The sequence below is a fragment of the Falco rusticolus genome, chromosome 5 (assembly GCF_015220075.1).
Source record: "Falco rusticolus isolate bFalRus1 chromosome 5, bFalRus1.pri, whole genome shotgun sequence".
NCBI lineage: Eukaryota > Metazoa > Chordata > Aves > Falconiformes > Falconidae > Falco > Falco rusticolus.
Window position 1 is genome coordinate 22,520,740 of NC_051191.1, and position 17,398 is coordinate 22,538,137.

General features: G+C 38.9%; 1 protein-coding gene across 3 annotated transcripts in view; it reads left to right on the forward strand.

The window, feature by feature from the left end:
- The first annotated feature begins 298 nt into the window (after positions 1 to 298).
- Positions 299 to 17,398, forward strand: part of DMTF1 (cyclin D binding myb like transcription factor 1) — a 30,644-nt gene continuing 13,544 nt past the window's right edge. Inside the window, exons 1-9 of one of the 3 annotated variants that reach the window (XM_037387891.1) lie at positions 299 to 468; positions 7,298 to 7,414; positions 7,933 to 8,052; positions 8,974 to 9,068; positions 9,830 to 9,944; positions 13,003 to 13,079; positions 14,573 to 14,730; positions 15,565 to 15,597; positions 16,751 to 16,860. In XM_037387891.1, the coding sequence (XP_037243788.1) occupies positions 7,306 to 7,414; positions 7,933 to 8,052; positions 8,974 to 9,068; positions 9,830 to 9,944; positions 13,003 to 13,079; positions 14,573 to 14,730; positions 15,565 to 15,597; positions 16,751 to 16,860 (817 nt within the window). In that variant the 5' untranslated portion in view covers positions 299 to 468; positions 7,298 to 7,305. Of the gene's footprint in view, positions 469 to 7,297; positions 7,415 to 7,932; positions 8,053 to 8,973; positions 9,069 to 9,829; positions 9,945 to 10,148; positions 10,238 to 13,002; positions 13,080 to 14,572; positions 14,731 to 15,564; positions 15,598 to 16,750; positions 16,861 to 17,398 lie in introns of those variants that run through there. The other 2 variants (XM_037387892.1, XM_037387893.1) reach the window with 2 other exon arrangements.

A 17,398-nucleotide genomic window follows, 5' to 3' on the forward strand; every position in this document is an offset into this window, starting at 1 on the left:
GCAGCATGCACCACAATGCTCAGCCCGCTAGGCGCTTGTTTACTCTCGGTTTGTAAGGCTCGCTTTTTATAATACACCGTATTATTTTTTTTTTCAGGTCGTCAGGCAGCAGAGAAACGAAGATCAAGCCATGAAGGAAGCACGGACGGAGAAAAGGGTTTCTCCTCAGGGCCGGCCGCAGGGGGCCTTTCCCGCCTCCCCAGCACGGAGCAAAGGAATGCGCCGTGCGCCTTGTGGCGCCGCTGCCTCTGCGGCCCCCGCACCGTGCGCTTTGTGGCGCCGCGTCCGGGCGGAAGCGACGGGGGGGACGGGCGGCGGGCCCTTCCGGCGGGCTCGCGGGCTGGCTGCGCCTTGCCCCGCCGCCGCCTCCGCCTCCCCCACTCGCCGCTCGCTGCCGCTCGGCGCCTCCATCCTGGTACTTGGGAGTCTCCATCCTGGTTTCTCAAGTGCCCGGACCCAAAACAGGAAGTAAGTGCGCGGGGGCCTGCGGGCGGACAGGGCCGGGAGCGGCCCGGCAGGGGCGGTGGCGGCGGAGCGCGGCGGGCTGAGGGGATGGGGAGGGGGAGGCGGAGGCGGCCATGTCCGGCCCCACGCCTCAGTCGCGGCCGGACTGGGCCGGGCCGGGTTGGGCCGGCGGCGAAGCTGGCAGCGCTCTCGGCCAGCACCGTCGCCCGCTGAGAGGACGGGAAAATGGCGGCGGCGGCGGCCCGGGGACCAAATGGCGGCGCTGGCGGCCGGGGGGCAGTGAGGGGCTGAGGCGGGCCCTGAGGCGCGGAGCCGCCGCCTGCGGGGCGCTGCCCCCGCCCTGGGGGCAGTGCTGGGGGCCGGGGCAGGGCGGGCAGGGCCGCTGCCTCCCGCCGCCTCTCCCCTGGGCCGCGGGCCTGGCCAGCGTGCTGCGTGCTGTCGGGAGCGCTGCGCAGGAAGAAATGTGGACGGGGGCTGGCGGGCGACAAAAGCGAGGAAGGCTGGAAATTACCAAACCTTGGGTGCCTGGGGCGGGCGGCGTGCGGGATTTTTGGTGGGGTTTTTGTTTTTTTGGTCTTTCTTGATATTTGTGTTTTAAACTCCCTTCTCTGTAATAAAGGGCCATTTGCACTAACGATTTTAGATTCCCGATTTCCCCTTGCAAGGTCTGCGGTTGGGGTATCCTAAGCTTGTGGCTTTTATCTGTTTTGTTTCATAATCTTTTTTTTTTTTTTTTCTTTTTCCAGCGAGAGTTGTGATTTGAGGTTGCTTGGGGCTCTGTTTTTAAGTGGAGTTTGCCAAGATCAGGGGTTTCATCTAAAAGCAGCAGCAGGCTTTTCTGCTCTAGAGTTATGCTGTCTGTTTTGCCAAAATAAAAGATACCGGTCGGACAAGCCCCTTTTCCCATCCTTTTGGAGTTTTTTCCTTCTATTTGAGGGGTCTTTTTTTCTTAGGTCAGCACTTGGGAACCCTGAAGTGTATTACGCTTATGCTAGCTATCTCTTCAGCTGACAGATAGTATTTGTATGTATTTATTCACAGAGAGTTACCATTGTTTGGCTCCATCTGGCCATTGTAAGTTATGAGTTGAAGTAATCTAGAAAATGCCTTTTGTTTGCCAGTGCTGCTCTGGCCATAGACTTAAGTTGGCTTCTTGACAGCATAGTTAAAATCCCTCTGCAAAACCAGGAGATGTAGACTTTGCAATGAGATGGACACATGTCATTTAGATTCTCATTTTCATCAGTCCACATTAATAATGTCAACAGCTTCATGCTTGTTTTCCGGACGCTTACTGAAACTTTCTGGATGATGTTTTATGACTTTACTAAAAGATTAAACATCAATTAAAACTGTTTAAATAGAATGCCTAAAAATGCTGATTTTTGGCTTAACCACTCAAAATTATAAAGTGTATACCCGCATACAAGAGACAAAGACCTCCATGTGTCCATACTGTATTTTATATACTGAAATAGTCTCTTATTTGTAAGTGTAATTGTCTGGCCATCAGGAGGTTACAGAGCTGTGGCTTTGCTTATCAGTCTTACACCTTGTGCAGTTAGGATAACAAATCAGCTTTTCGTATTTTATTGCATGCTAAATTTCTGTCTGTTGTATATAAAGGTGAAGAAGTTAACTGTGTGCTTAGGATAAAACTGCATTTACATGAAGGAGAAAGAGTATTTATTTTAGTACATATCATACTTCCCAAGATTTTTATCCATAGCCATAGAGTTGTGCCTGAGAGCCATTTTCTGTTATTGAAAATGTGCAACTTCCTGTATTTTTTCTTCTGAAAAAGCTAAGAATTAGCTTGTTTGTTTGTTTGTTTGTTTTCCCCTGTGTAACATTTAAAGCATGCTCAGTGCCTTTTATTAAAATATCGATGGATAGGCTGGAGCTCATGGAGTTCTGCCAGTTTTGGATCAATGCAAATAACAGTTTGTCCCATTGTGTCACCCATACATTCAGTTTCTGTGATGGCCCACTTCTCAAAATACCACTGACGAATAGAATGTAACTGTTCCTAAAGGACTGTAATCTAATGCTGGTACAGTTTAATAAATCTTTCTATGCCTTGAACTCAGGGTCCTTCTGTTTGATATCTGTTTGGTTTGGTCCCCTCTTAGGTTCTCTGTTGCAGCTGTTAAAGACAGTTTTTGTGTGGTGGAATTTTACATTTCAGCAGAACCCATTTCTTAAATAATAGCATCAGAGAATTGGTACTAGCTGAATAGTAGAAACTCCTGATTATATATTGGAAGTATGACTTGACCGGATTATACTAAACATTCAGGCTTCCTTAAGTATGAGGTGTATGAGGTCCTGTAATGACTTTGTTTCCTTTGTGTAATTACTCTTAAATGCCTTGACATCCCAGTGCCTTCCATGTGATTGTTCCAGTTAAATGCATCAGTAGCCTCCCTTAATAAACTTTGATGTTGCTTCTTTACAGCATTTAGTGAAATATACTTTTTAATTTTTGCCCAGTGCAGAGAAAACAGCTTTTAATACAATTCCATGCAGAAATTCAAAAAGTTACAACAGTCCACAGACGACTAGATGTAACATTCAGTTAATAACTAGGCATAATGACAAAATTCTGTCTGCAAGGGTAAAAATACTGGTTCTTAGAAGTGCTTAAGTTTTACAGCCCACAGAATAATTGAGCCCATCTGCCTGATGAAGATGATTAGAATTACAGGAATTTTGTATAAAAAATGTTCATGTTTTTTGTAACTTGGTATAAAATCAGCTTTGTGGGGTTTTTTTTCCTGCCTAAATCTGCTGCATGTTTCCCAGAAAAATAAGAACGGCTGTAGTATGTGGGTTTCATGGAAAATTTATATTGGAATTCTATATTAAATTACTCTTGTCGGGGAATTATTTTCCTCTGTCTGTTTGGTTGCATGTTGAAACCTATTTAGAATTGTAATGCAACTCTTAAAAATGTTGAGTTTGGTAAATAACTCTCAAAAGTCTTAACAGGGCAAAAAATGCTTATTAAATTTACACTGATTCTAAGGTGCTATCTTAGAAATTTAAGATTATTCTGTCTTCACTGCATTTCGTAATAAGCATCGACACTGTTAGTGTATGTGCTTCCAACAGTGTTCTCTTCCCCCACAAGCTAATGCCCTCCGTCAGAACATAAAATATTAGTGGTAGATTGGTATTTCTATGAAGAATGTGTTTGAATCAAGGATTAAAGAAAAGTCGTGGCTTATGCATTTAAAATTAATGCAAGCTTTTTGTTTTAAATAGAAATCAATGCATTTTGAAAAAGCATACTTGGTGAAGTTAGGAAAGGAAGGTGATATTTTGGAGGTGGCGAGACTACTCATGCTGTAGTTACCACTAATTAAGAAACCTTGGCTGTCATTAACTTTGTATTTAACTTTTTCAAGAGCAGATGTATAGTGGATGTGCAGGTATCTGTATGGAACAGAATTCACATGGCACATCCTGAAAGACCCCTGTGGTGGTACAGCATTGTTTAGCATGGCTTCAGCTGTCATGCCATGATAAATGAAGGACATCGGGTGAGTACAGTGTCCCTACAGCCAGTATCAAAGAAGCCTGCATCAGAGGGCGTTGTCTCCTGCAGCAGTTGTCTCCTGTGCTTACTCCACTGAGCTTGCTGAAAACTCCCAAGTGGTCCCATTAATGTCATATTTGATGTATCTTCAGCATACATGGTAGTTCTGTCATCATTTAAGTGTAAAGCAGTGTTTTTTATTATAAGGTCTGGAGATTGTTTCCTATTCACCCAGAAGAATCACTGCAGTTACTTAAGATTTTTTTCTCACCTTTCGGTCACTAATTCAAGTCTTCATGGGTTAGCATTCCTGTCCTGGTGTAAATGTGTCTTACAAAACCAAGTTTGTTTCCGTCAGTTTTCTTGTATGTGTACTGTAATGAATAAAAAATAATGTCCAAAATACGCATTTGACTTTGAGTTGGCTCCTTCTGTTTTTTTCAGTCAGTTTTGAGCTGAGGTCCAAGGCTATATCCATTACAGTTGATGGGATTTTTTCAAGTCAAATGAAGGATTTGGCTCTAAAGTTTTTATCAAGGCTTGACTATAATTATTACCTTCACTCAGAAAATTTGAGATAGCTAAATCTCAAGTATCTGACACAGAACATTACTGGTTTTTTTCTGGAGAGCCTGCAGTTACTGTTGGAATAAACCATTGTTGGGGGATAGGCAAACAGTTAGAAAACCTTGCACAGCCCAGGAATTACGTTGAAGAGTCCTTCTTAGGTGATCACAGTTCCTTGAACAACTTGCCGTGCACAGTTCTTGATGCTTTGTTAGGAGTACCTGGGAGCTCAAGCTGACAACTGTAGACGTCTAACTTGATCAGAAGAATCAGTGCTGCTTTTAGATGTGGTGCCTCAGCTATTGTCTGTTTAGTTCTGTTACAACTCTTGTTTGTATGGAAGCGTCAGGGCAGCGCCTATTGATGATGGTGTATCATCCTACCCACCTTTGAAAGAAGTGCCAGGTTTGGGTGTATGGACTCCTTTAATGCTGCATCCTTCTCTAACATGGCAAACCAGCAAGGGAGAGAATGCGAATGGGCAAACCTAATTAGTCGGTGGTTTTAATTTGGGAACCTAATCCTATAAACCTATTCTTTGATCCTCAGCAAATCCTGATGAAACAATGACCTAGCTTTGCTCTCTTTGTATTGAGTTTTCAGTGTTCTTTCAATAAAAAAGAAGAAATGGTCTTCTGTATCTTCTGCTGTGGATGGTGCTATAGTTTCTACTGCTTCTAGATCAGCTTTAGGTGAAGTATATGATAGACACGTTTTATAAAAATAAATTTTATGTCTTTCAAGCCTTTATAGTGGTGAGAAGAAAGATAGGTGCTTTCAGCTGATCCTAGAAAAATAAATGTCATCACTTTCTGTTCACGTAAAATTAAAGGGACAATCCTCCATGGCATTTCAGGTAACTTTGGGAATTTTTACTCCAGCATTCTTTGTAGTAAAAGTTACTCAGAAAGTACATACAAACATGAAAAAGAGAATCTGTCTGTTTCTTTTGGTCCTCCAGAATGATACAATTTGTTCACTCCCCCAAAAAGCTAAATGAATAGCTCAAAACTGGGTTGAAGAGGTCTGCTAATTTAGCTGTAACACTTTGGATTTCTTTCTTAATGTTTTAGAGTTAAGGGTGCATTTTTTGGTTCTTAAAAATCGGTTCTATAGCCATGCAGCAAACATCACTTCTAGTAAAGTATAGGGCAGAGGCTGTAGAACTCAGAAGCAGATGAATCCCAAGGAAGTTATTGCCTCCTATGCTTGTATGTGGCAAGGAGCTGCTGTTGATGCTAGATACGAAAGTAAATTTGAGAACCCTCTCATTTGAAATTTCAACAGTATCCGAAATTGACGTGTTCAGAAGGGTAATACCACTTCATTCTAGGAATCGGTCACTACCTGCGCTTAAAGATGGGCCAAATTTCATCAAGCCTGAGAAGTGAAAAGTAATTTTATTGGAAGACTGGCAGTAGTGTTATTCTTCCAAGGAAACGCTGTTCTTGGGAATCTTCAATACCAAAGAACATGTTTTCTGAATAAAAATTAAATAATTTCCTGCCAAAGCCATATTGTTAACATTAGACGGGGGATTTAAAATCCAGGTTGTAAATTCCACCTGCGTATGGATACATGGATATTCCTGCTTGGTACATGGAAGCTTTGTAGTGTAATTGTGATTGATTGGGGTTTTTTTAAGCTATGGTCTATGGTTGGGGTTTTTTTAGTAATGTAAGTTAACATTGTTGATAACAGTATTTTGGCTTCAAAATAAAAGTTGCGATTAACTTTTTTCCTGTTGTTGACATGTGAGAAAACACATAAGAAGAGCTCTTCACGGAGAAATTGAAGATATTTACTTTTTACAAATCTCTGCCAAAGATAGTCACCAAACCCCGGTGTTCAAAACTGATGAAGTGATTGCAAAGCTGGGTATTTTAGATGTGATTTCATGTAGATTCTGCAGCAGAAAAGGCTACGTTTCTTTCTACTTGGTGGATAACACCTTTTTTGTTTTATTTCAAAATTAGTAATAGCACGAGTTTACACTGACGTTCTTACAAGTTTTGGGTTTTTTCATAGTATTTTTATAGTGGAAATGAGATTATCAGAAGCACTTTGTATTGGCCTAGTTCACTGACTAGTGTATACAGCTTACCCTGGATAACTTATTTTCTGCATGGTTTTTTATACTGGTGATTGCTTGCACCCAGTTTTTCTGTTGCTCATGTAGTTTCAATGCTAAAGAAAAAATACAAGCTTCACAATTATTTATGTGCATGGAAGGAGAATAAAACTTTGCAACTTTATGTATAAATAGTGCAGCTATGAGTAGTACAAGATTACAGAAATATTTCTCCATCTTGACTAGCTTAGGTTATGTAATAGTAAAATTATTAAATGAGCAGTGGAACAAATATTAGTGAGAAAAAAAGTAATAGCCTAGGTTTGTATTTAAAAAAAACCAACAACAAACAACAAAAAAATCCCAAACCAAACAGTAGTAGATTACAAATGTCCTGAATAGGGAATTTGGGTACTATTTTAAACTGGAAAAGTAACTGAAGCTATCTGATGTTTCCCTGTGCAACATATAAGTCTACAGGAAAAATAAAGGCAGGTGAATGTCTGAAACTGGAGTTTTTCATGTAAAAGAACATACATACATCCGTCATTCTCTGGGGGAGTTTATGCTGGTTGGTTGAGATAAAGGAAGCAACATTACCATCACAGTGGCAGTCTGACTGCAGAAATGTAACCTGTGTATTGCTCTTTCAGGTTTGAGTATGAGCACAGTCAAAGAAGAGTCTGACACAGTGACAATAGAAACCGTGAACTCTGTGACTTTGACTCAGGACACTGAAGGGAACCTTATACTTCATTGCCCTCAAAATGGTATAGAATTGTACTGCATAGTATTTTTTTTCTTTTTTCACTGGTCCAACCATCATACTTCCCTGTCCCCAAATCCTGTGAGTTACTTGGACTCAACTTACTGTGCTGCAGTTTGTTCTGTTTCAGTTTAAAGAAGGATGAAGTGTCAAATTAGGTGTAAATCACAAAATTCTGTGTGTATGTGCCCAACAGGGATATAACTATCCTGATTTATTTTAGCGGAAGTCAGTTCTTGGAACCGAGCATGTACCCAGAGTTCTCTAGATGTAGGGGACTGGTTTGTGTGTGATGGACTGCATATGGAATGTACAAAGAAAATCTCACAGATAATGTGTGTTGAAGAAAGCATGTGAACTGTTGTTTCCCATAACTCAGACCAGCTTCCTGGTCAGTAGTAAAGCACCGAAGCAACCTATCACATTTGCTTCCGCCTTTTGTTTTGGGCTGCTTTGGTAGCAGAACTTTCTCCGAAACTGTTTTGTTAACAGAAAGTAACCTGTGTATGTTTCTGTTGTTAGAAGCTGATGAAGTAGACTCTGAAGACAGCACTGAACCTCCACACAAGAGGCTTTGCTTATCAGAGGATGATCAAAGCCTTGATGATTCCACTCCATGCATTTCTGTTGTTGCAGTTCCAAGTAAGTTCTTTTATGTACTCTTCTAACAAATGTTTCTGTTGGTAAAGGTTAAAAGTGGACTTTTTGGATCGCGTTACAATATTTTGCATGGTTTATCAATATACTTGGGTATCATCCTTACCTCATAGAGCCTTGAATAGTTTTGCAGCAATTGTTGTCTACACAGTACTGTTAAAGTAAACCTGCCTTACAGATAAAGGCCTGCAGACACAGGTATATTGGATAAGTTGAAGGATAAGCGAATGAACAACAAACTAGATGCTGTCCATCTGCAATTAGGGATTTTTAGTGATCAAACAGCAGCTTTTGCATGTTTTATAATATTGAGACATATGATGTTTTTAAGGCAGAGATTGTTGTACAAAAGATAGGCTGAGGACTGAATTAGTCTTAAGGAAGTTGACTGAATATTGAATAGTTCAATATAATCTCCCAAAGGCAGGCAAAACCAGATCCAGCAAGTTAAAATACCAGTTTACAATACCTAGAGCAGTTGTTTCATGGAACTTAGTAGAAACTCCTTAGAAATAAAGGCATTATCATGTTGAAGTTGAAGGGAAAAAGAATGCAGCCAAAGGATTTGAACATTGGCCTTTAGTAACTGGAAAATACTGAAGATAGGGCTGGAAAGGGAGCATTAGTACAGTTCCAATGTTTGCACCAAATCAAACACTTTGTATTTATACGTTTCACATTGTCTTAATTGTAGTCAAGTATAAAACTGAAGGTTTCAAAACCCATATCTAAATTTTATGAAGAGAAGGAGTTGATAATCATTTTGATGATTATACTGTGTCAACAAATAATTACCAAATAAGGCCTCTTCAAAATTTCCATTGCAAAGGTAGCACTATATAAAACCTGTAGCATGCATAAAAAAATACAGGAGTAAGGTAGGCAATTAACTTATCCATTCTGAAGTTTCAGAAAATGATCAGAGCTTTGAGGTGACCATGACTGCTACCACTGAGGTAGCTGAAGATGAGATTAACGAAGGAACTGTCACTCAGATTCAGGTACAGTAAAACTTCAAAATTGACCTTTTGGTGTACATTTTTATTTAAATGGAAATGAAAAGGGAAACAAATAGCGGAAAGGGGTTATTAAAGTAATAAGGTTATTTTTAGTGTGACATTAATGTATTTGAGCGTAGATCTCGTTTGTAAAATATTGGTCTAGAAAACTGCAATTGAATCGTTTTATATATGACAGAGGTTATTTGTAGCGTAACTTACTGCCCAAAGAGCAATACAGAAAACAGCAATAGATATAACCCTCCACTGATAATTACTTGCTCTGTGGTGGTCCACATATAAAACAATTTTATCTGGTATTTCTGTCATTCTTTGATTATAAATTAAGCTTTATAACAGGCCTAAATACACTTTGTTTTGTCACCAATCCTAACAGTTTCATACGGTTCTCATTGTGGGTGTACCATGTTTACAAGTTCTAGATCAGAGATGGTGGACACAGTGCTCTTTCTGCCAAAGCCAGTGAGACTGTTCCTATTCACTGTACATTAAACAGGATGAAGAATGATATCTAATAAATTCTCACAACATCTGTGTGTTAAGATGCTAAATCTCACTCAGGTGTTTAAGAAAGGTGAATGTACTTTCAATGCAGTATCTAAAAAGTGGCACTTTCTGAGCAGTCAGCAACGTGACTAGGTGTGCTGGTTTAATTGTCCTTCAAGTTATGCCTCCATGTTAAATGCGAGGTGGTAGAAAGCACTGAAGATCTTACAGGATGATATCATATTGGTCTTTTCAAGATTCTTCAGGATGAACAACTGGATGAAATCTCCCCAATGGGCAATGAAGAAGTGTCAGCTGTTAGTCAAGCCTGGTTCACTACTAAAGAGGATAAGGATTCTCTAACAAATAAAGGTAGGACATTTCAAATGCAGTTCTCCCAAGCTGTAAAATGGTAAGCTATTCCAAATGTCTCAGAACATTTTACAGGTTGCGTAAAGTAATCTCTGGTCTGGCTTTTTCAGTGAAGGTAGTTGAGAAGACTGAGTCTAAAAATGCTGCGAGATCCCATGCATTTTCTTCACCATCTCTCTTACATTTTGTATGCAAGAAGGAAGCTGGAATACCAGATACACTTGGAGAGGAAGAGGGACCACGCTTTCAGTGGTGACAGTGGTTCTAGTGGCCGTGGTAGAAAACTGCTGTAGGTAATGTGTCGGCACATGCAGGGCAGACAGTTGTGCATGCTCCGTTTGCACTTCTACTTGGTTAGGAGATGGGAAGCTGCAGTCAGAGAAGGATGGACCAGGAAAAAAAATCAACCTGCACTCAGGTTAATCCATCTTTCCCCAAGTAGGGCTTATTAGTCTGGCTACCATGTTGTGGTTCATATTAAAGTTTCTGGAAGTGAGTTGTTTCAGGGGTGGAGGGGTCATGCAGACCAGATTCTACTGAAATAATCACCACTACTCCACTACTTCTAAAAATGTGCCCCACTGGCATTACTCTCTTTCAAAATGTATCTGCGCAATCATGTAGTAGTTGTTGAACTTCGGAGCTCCCCACCCCACAGCAAATGTCTTTTTAAACCTAGACAAAAAATTTAGTGTCAAATTAAGCCATGTCTCTCCAGTTTCATCTCTCTACTATTTTTCTTACTCTGACTTTACCTCTTTCTAGGGATGAAAAAAAATCCAATCTTTTTCAGTCAGTCCAAAGTAACTCCCTTTTTTATTGGAAAACTTCAGGAAAAAAAGTAATGGTTTTCTCTCCCAGAAGCAAATGATCTCTTACTCAGTGAGCTCTACTCCAGAGACCTGCGTGTACTGCTGAGTCAGTGAGAAAATACGGGGAGGCCTGCAGAACCTGGATGTCGGATATGGAAAATTCAGAAGAGGGGAACTGAGCAACTCTGTCAGTGACCACTTACTGATCCCAAGTGTGCACTGACAGTTGCTTCTAACAGCCAATAAATAATTTCTCCCCATTTTCTTTGTCCTTCTTATTTATTAGATTTATAGGGCTTCAAAAGTCGATATTCAGTGTTCAGTCCAAGGACTGGGGAAGAGACAGGAAAGCAAAGAGGTTGCTCTGCATCACAGCACTGAGGCAGTTGGGTAGAAGTAGTGAGAAATCCTATTGCTACAGTTCCAGTGCTCTAGGGTGAGAAGCAGCACAGAGATCATGATCTTTACAGTAGTCAGTGGGAAAGGACCTTGGTTGGGAGCAGCTTATTTTCAGCTGTGACTGGAGGAGTATGTACTGGTGATTTGGCAAAGAAAGGAGTGACTGTTCTAATTTGACTTGGTGGCCTCATATTTGATGTGTGCCTTGTTAAATATATTAGAAACTTAATGCCTTCGTAGCTGTCTCACAGGCATATCAACTGACCATATATCACAGGTAGCATTTATAATTGGGAATGAATGAAGGCATTAAATTTGGTAATTCTAATGAAGAGATTAATAACTCGAAGACATTTCCAATAAAATATGCCAAGAAAAATATTTGAGAATCCATACTAGCAGAACTTTTCTTGGGGTTTCCATGTTTAGTGACAGAGATCAGCTGTGGAGGAAGCCCAGTGCATCTCCTTTTACATTAGCGAGGAGTTTGACATGTGTTGCCTGAGCTAATAATTTTATAGCACTCCACCTAGTAATGCTTTCTTTCAAGACCTGTAGGCAGGTTATAATAATCTTGGCATTGAATATGCAGACACATGAAGTGCAAAATATATGTCATTTTCCTAAAATAGTTAGGTATTAACGGTTAGTCCATGTGAAGAGTATCAGTGTCCCTTTAAGTCAGTTCAGATGCTTGGATAGAGATGTGAATCACAGCTACAGTGGTAGATTATTGTTTTGTCTCTGTAGGTTTGGAAGAAGAGATTGAAGCCATCAGGCACAAGGGAAGAGTTTTCTCGCATCAGTTCCAACAGTATTAGTAATAATGCTTGTACTTTTCATTATAATTGGATTTGAGTAAACAATCTCTTTGGTGCGTTCTGCCTCTCAGCTGTGGTAATTAGCAGGCTGAGAAGGAAGTACCCTGATTTTTCTGACCAGAGATGGGCAGGTAGCCAGCACACACCAGTATGTAAACTGGGTCACCAGTATAATCTTAATTATAAGTGATCATTAATATTAAGTATGGTATGAGCATGAATGGAGAAAAAGAGGAATCTGTATGTAGATTTAGGGTAGGAATGTTTTGATCTTTTATTGATAGACTTGAGGTTTGAAATTTTCTCTGAATAAAATTGATTGGTTTTGCTTTTGAAGCTTAGCTGGCATTGTAGTTACTAAGGGCATAGACAAAGACAAAACATGATGTTTGTTTCTATTGGTTTCCCACTTTTTAATTGGGGAAAAAAAACCACTTGCCTTGAGTCTTCATCTTGACTGTGACCACTGGGCATTATTCCTAATGCATAAAAAGAAGAGAGATATGGACCAGCGTGTCACAATGGACTAGGTAGAGCATTTATCTCTATGAAAAGCACTCACAGTAGGTAGCACCACTCACATGTTGGGAAATGATAAGGCGTATAAGAGAACTCGGTGTTGTTGCCAGGTCCTCAGGTAATACTAGGAGTCACATTTTAAGTCCCAGCTTCTGGAATCACCTGCTTGGAAATTTCAGCTGTCAGTTTAAAGACAGAAATTTTCTGGATGTGGCTGAAGGGAAAGCCTGAAAATGTGACTTGACAGCAAATAGAGGAATGCATGTTCTGTTTTTAAAAAGTGGATGTTTTAGAAGAGGGGTCTGACTGACTCACATTATGTAAACATAAGTTGACAGTTACTAGGGGTTGTTTATCAATTCTGAAAGAACATTGTTTAATTGTAGTTAAAGTAGCTAAAATTACTTTTTTCTTCATTAATTGTAGTGAGGGTCATGTTTTCTGATATTTCTGTTCTTGTTTTGCTGACTTTCACTTCAGTAATTAGTTGGTCATTTCTATTTTCAGGCCATAAGTGGAAGCAAGGGATGTGGTCAAAGGAAGAAATTGACATTTTGATGAGTAACATTGAGCGTTATTTAAAGGTATGTGTTAGCATATGTTATCTGCTAGTTGGTGTGGTGATGCAGCTCCTGTTAGAAACCAGCTTCCCTTAGTACTTCCCAGAATATGCAATAAGCGATTCTGATCAGTTCCCAGTAGAAATGGTCATTGCTCATTTGAAATACATAAGAAAATTGTATCCATATACAGGATTTAAGACTACTTACTGAATATAACATTTTATATTTTTTATATATATATAAAAACATTTTAAAATTTTATATCAGGATGTTTGAGTGGCTTAATCTGTTTCTCTGAATATACATCACTCATGAAAACTTTGGTGAAGACAGAGGAAAAAAATTTAGTAGTAGAGATAATTTTCCTTACAAAGCATTGAATACAACTTCCAGACTTCTTTGATGCCTTATCTGTATTTGTTTACTACACTGCAAGGATGCCTGTATCTGCTGTCTTCCCCTTAATATATTGGTGTCAGAGTGCTGTGTAAAAATAGGCATGCAGTTAAGCTGACAGTGATAATTGCCCGTAAGTCATATTTGTGGTAGGCTTACCACTGAGGATATTTGAGCTGAGCCCTTACAGCTGAAAATTTATAGCTTGGATATTACAGGATCACCATCCTTCATTTGTGGATCAAAAAAAGCCCTGAATTTAGACTTCATTGGTGTAAAAATTCTCAGAATTTGTTGTGGAAAGTGTGCCTGCTTTTACATGTATTAGAATTTCTGCCACAAAATCATTAAAATAGGTAATACTGTTTTTTAAATCCAGAGAAGCTTTTTTAAGCTAGCTAAATATCTTTTTTTAGTTACTGGTATCTCACTTGATTAATTATTTTCCCATTTGTCTGCTTTCTTGTACTGCTTCAAATAATTGAAATATAAAGACTTTTAGTTTAAGCTGAAGTTAAACTAAAGCTTTTCTTTTATACTTAACTCCAGTGGTTTTGTATGTAATTTACTTTGAGTTTCCATTAGAACAAGAAGAGTAGTTTAACTGAAAAAAAAAATTGCTTTCAGATAAGGAATATCCAAAATTGTGTAATAAATTGATACAGTACTGTTTGACAACCTTCCCTTGTATGACCCCAGGCTAATTCCACCACAGTGTATTTTCCGTGATGTTCTAAATGATGGTTCAATTTTTGATCTTAAATACACATTGGAGAGATTTTTTTTTTTAATGTGGATGAAGGTTAGAGCTTCCATGTCTACCTGGACTCCAGTGTAAAAAAAAAAACAAAACCCAAACAAAAACAAAACCAAACAAAAAAACAACCAACCACCAAAACCTAGTATTCAAGGGTTTGTATTTGAGGTAGCTAATTTATAAATACTCCATTTAACTTTTGGACAGTAGTATTTGTGATACATAGAAAGTTGCATAATAGCATACTAGGCTTCAATACTTCAATACTTCGTGTGCTGCTTTTTGATTTCTAGGAGACTTTAAGGTGTTTTGTTTGTGGTTTGTTGTTGTTTGTTGGTTTTTTTTAAATGCTTTCTTCTAGGCCCGTGGAATAAAAGATGCCACTGAAATTATATTTGAAATGTCAAAAGATGAAAGAAAAGACTTTTACAGGACAATAGCTTGGGGTCTGAATCGACCGCTCTTTGCTGTCTATAGAAGAGTTCTTCGCATGTATGATGACAGAAACCATGTTGGAAAGTATGAAAACCTCTAATGCTGCATGGTTTTATTGGTTTAAGTAGGGTCATGTATTTAATGTTTGACATGTTATTTGTGAGTCAGAAGATTCTAACCAAACAGACCTAGCTCTTACTAATCATAAATCACTTCTGCTGAATTCTGGTAGATCAACCATGACAATAGTTGTGTTAATTTGATGGTATCCATGAGTGAAAACCAAAAAAAACCACCAAAAAAACCCAAAATAAGGATGCAGAGAGGATTCTGATATGATTGGAAGACTGACACAAGCATGGATCTGCTGAGGTGTGGTTTCTTTCTAGAGCTGTGACCTTGAGCTAATTGATCTTCATCCCTGTGCCCTTAGTTTTGCCCACTGGTAAAGCAATGGGTAAGGTGCCATCCAGAAGTGCTGAAAAGGATGTTAGATTTTAGCTTTTAAAAGTAGTTGAAAATTACAAATACCATCTTATGCTGATTGTTGGGGGTTTTAATGTAAAATCAGCTTTATGGTGATTCTGAACAGAGACAGGACAGAAAAAATAGCTGTTTAGTTGAGAGACTAATACACAAAGTTCTAATTCTATTCTTAGTAGTCAGATCTCTGAGAATGAGGAATTTTGCTTGCAAATGAGAGGAACGTTAGACCAAATAACCCTAGGAATATGTACCAAGGTGGAACATGGCATTTGTTCTTCAAGTTCTTGAAGCATTTAGTCAGATGGTTTCTTACATCTCAAATTCCTCAATCTCTTGTTGCAACTAAATATGTACTGTGTGGTTAGTAAAACAAAAATATTTATGCCGTATGCTTTGTTTAAAATAATGTATTTTTATTTACCTGTTGCTTAGGTATACTCCTGAGGAAATTGAAAAACTTAAAGAGTAAGTCTTTTTATTAACAAGATCACACTACTTTGTTTATATCTAGTAGCTTGAGAGTTTTTACAGGTTTTGTTTCACGAAATCACTAAAAAGTTACAAGTAAATTTCCTGCTCCAACTGTCAGAAAACAGTGGTCATCAAATTAATCTGAAGAGAAAGGAAACAACATTTGGATTATTTTTTTGTATTTTCTAATGTGTATTCAGGACATAAGCAATATGCAATAAAGTTCTAAAGCAAGCCTTCTGTTTAAACGAGTAATGTTTTGGATTTTTGCAGGCAGTCAACATTTGTTTGTGAAAAACAGAAATTCCCTTTCTTTAGGAAATCTGAGTAAAGATTGTTTCTAAAGAAAGTGGAAGGTCAAGGATAGAATCTCTCTTGTGAAGGTATTAAAAAGGTACATGAATTGTCAGTAAGGCTTTTTGATTTTTGTCCATGAACTTGATAGATCAAAGAAGAGGGGCTGCAGACTTTTATCTTCCCTTGCACCTTTCCAGGTTGAGCAGTTTGAAGAAACCAAGTTGGGCTGAAGGAAAGAAGGGAGTATATTTCATTGTGTTGATGGATATGTTTGGATCAGTTTAGCTGGTTTGTGTCATTCACAAGCTGCCTGTGGTTCAGATGTGTCAGAAGTAGTCATGGCTGAACATGTTAAGCAACCTGTTGTCATGTGTGGGAGGAAAATAATAGTTAAAATTATGAACATGATTTTGCAGTGTTCTGCTTCATTTCAGTTGTAGGATGTCTGGGTTTTTATCAGGCCTTATTTAGATTTCTCAAATGATCTCTATACCACCTGAAAACCCTTGAGGAACATGTGTAGAACAGATGTTGGCTGTTTATCTAAACATTCATACTGTGTTTAACACAGTAATTATGCCTCACAACCTTCCTGCAAGACAGTTAGATATTAAGCATTTTATAAGTGAGTATCCTGTGGTTTAGCTGGCCCAAAAGCTAATAGCTTCTAGAAATACATAGAAAAACTGTCAGTGATGATAGAAAATATGAATATGGTAGTATCAAAGTCAGTCCCCATTCTGTTTTTAAGCCTGTAAACTGCACGTGTGTCCTGGTTTTATTAGAGCATATTTGATATTTTGGTAATCTCATAACTGGATATAGTGCTAATGAGCGTGTTTCTGTTTAGGCTGAGAACAAAGCATGGTAACGATTGGGCCACAATAGGAGCTGCACTGGGGAGAAGTGCTTCATCTGTAAAAGATAGATGTCGATTGATGAAGGATACCTGCAACACAGGTGAGGTAAATGCTGGTGTCGGTAATGGCTGTTCTACTTAAAACTTTGTCATCTTTGCCTTTGTCAGTGGTGTTTTCAGACATGTGTAACTCTGAACCCAGGAACTTAAAATGTGAAATCTGGGACCATTTTTAGAACATCTTTGGTACAGGTTTCTGCAGTTTCACTTCTGAAAGATCAGAACATACGTTTATGCCACAAGAGCATATTTCGTTAAGGTGGATTAAAAAGTACTTTTCCTTGTGTTTAATGTTTATAAACATGCATTGTATATTTGGTATCAGTTAAGAGACAGATGTGCTTTAGGAATAAAGTATTGTTTACTTTGTAGTGCATATATTCAAATGGAAGGAAAATGTAGTCACACCTCATGTGATTACTGTATATTGAATTGTTGCATGGTTTATTTGCTTCAACTCATACAATTCAGGTAGCTTAGACCAGTTTGCTCAATATTTTGGTAAGTTCTGTGTGGCTTCATTCATCTGTGTGAAAGGAAGAGAAGAGAAACTTGGTAGCAAAACAATGGAATTACGCA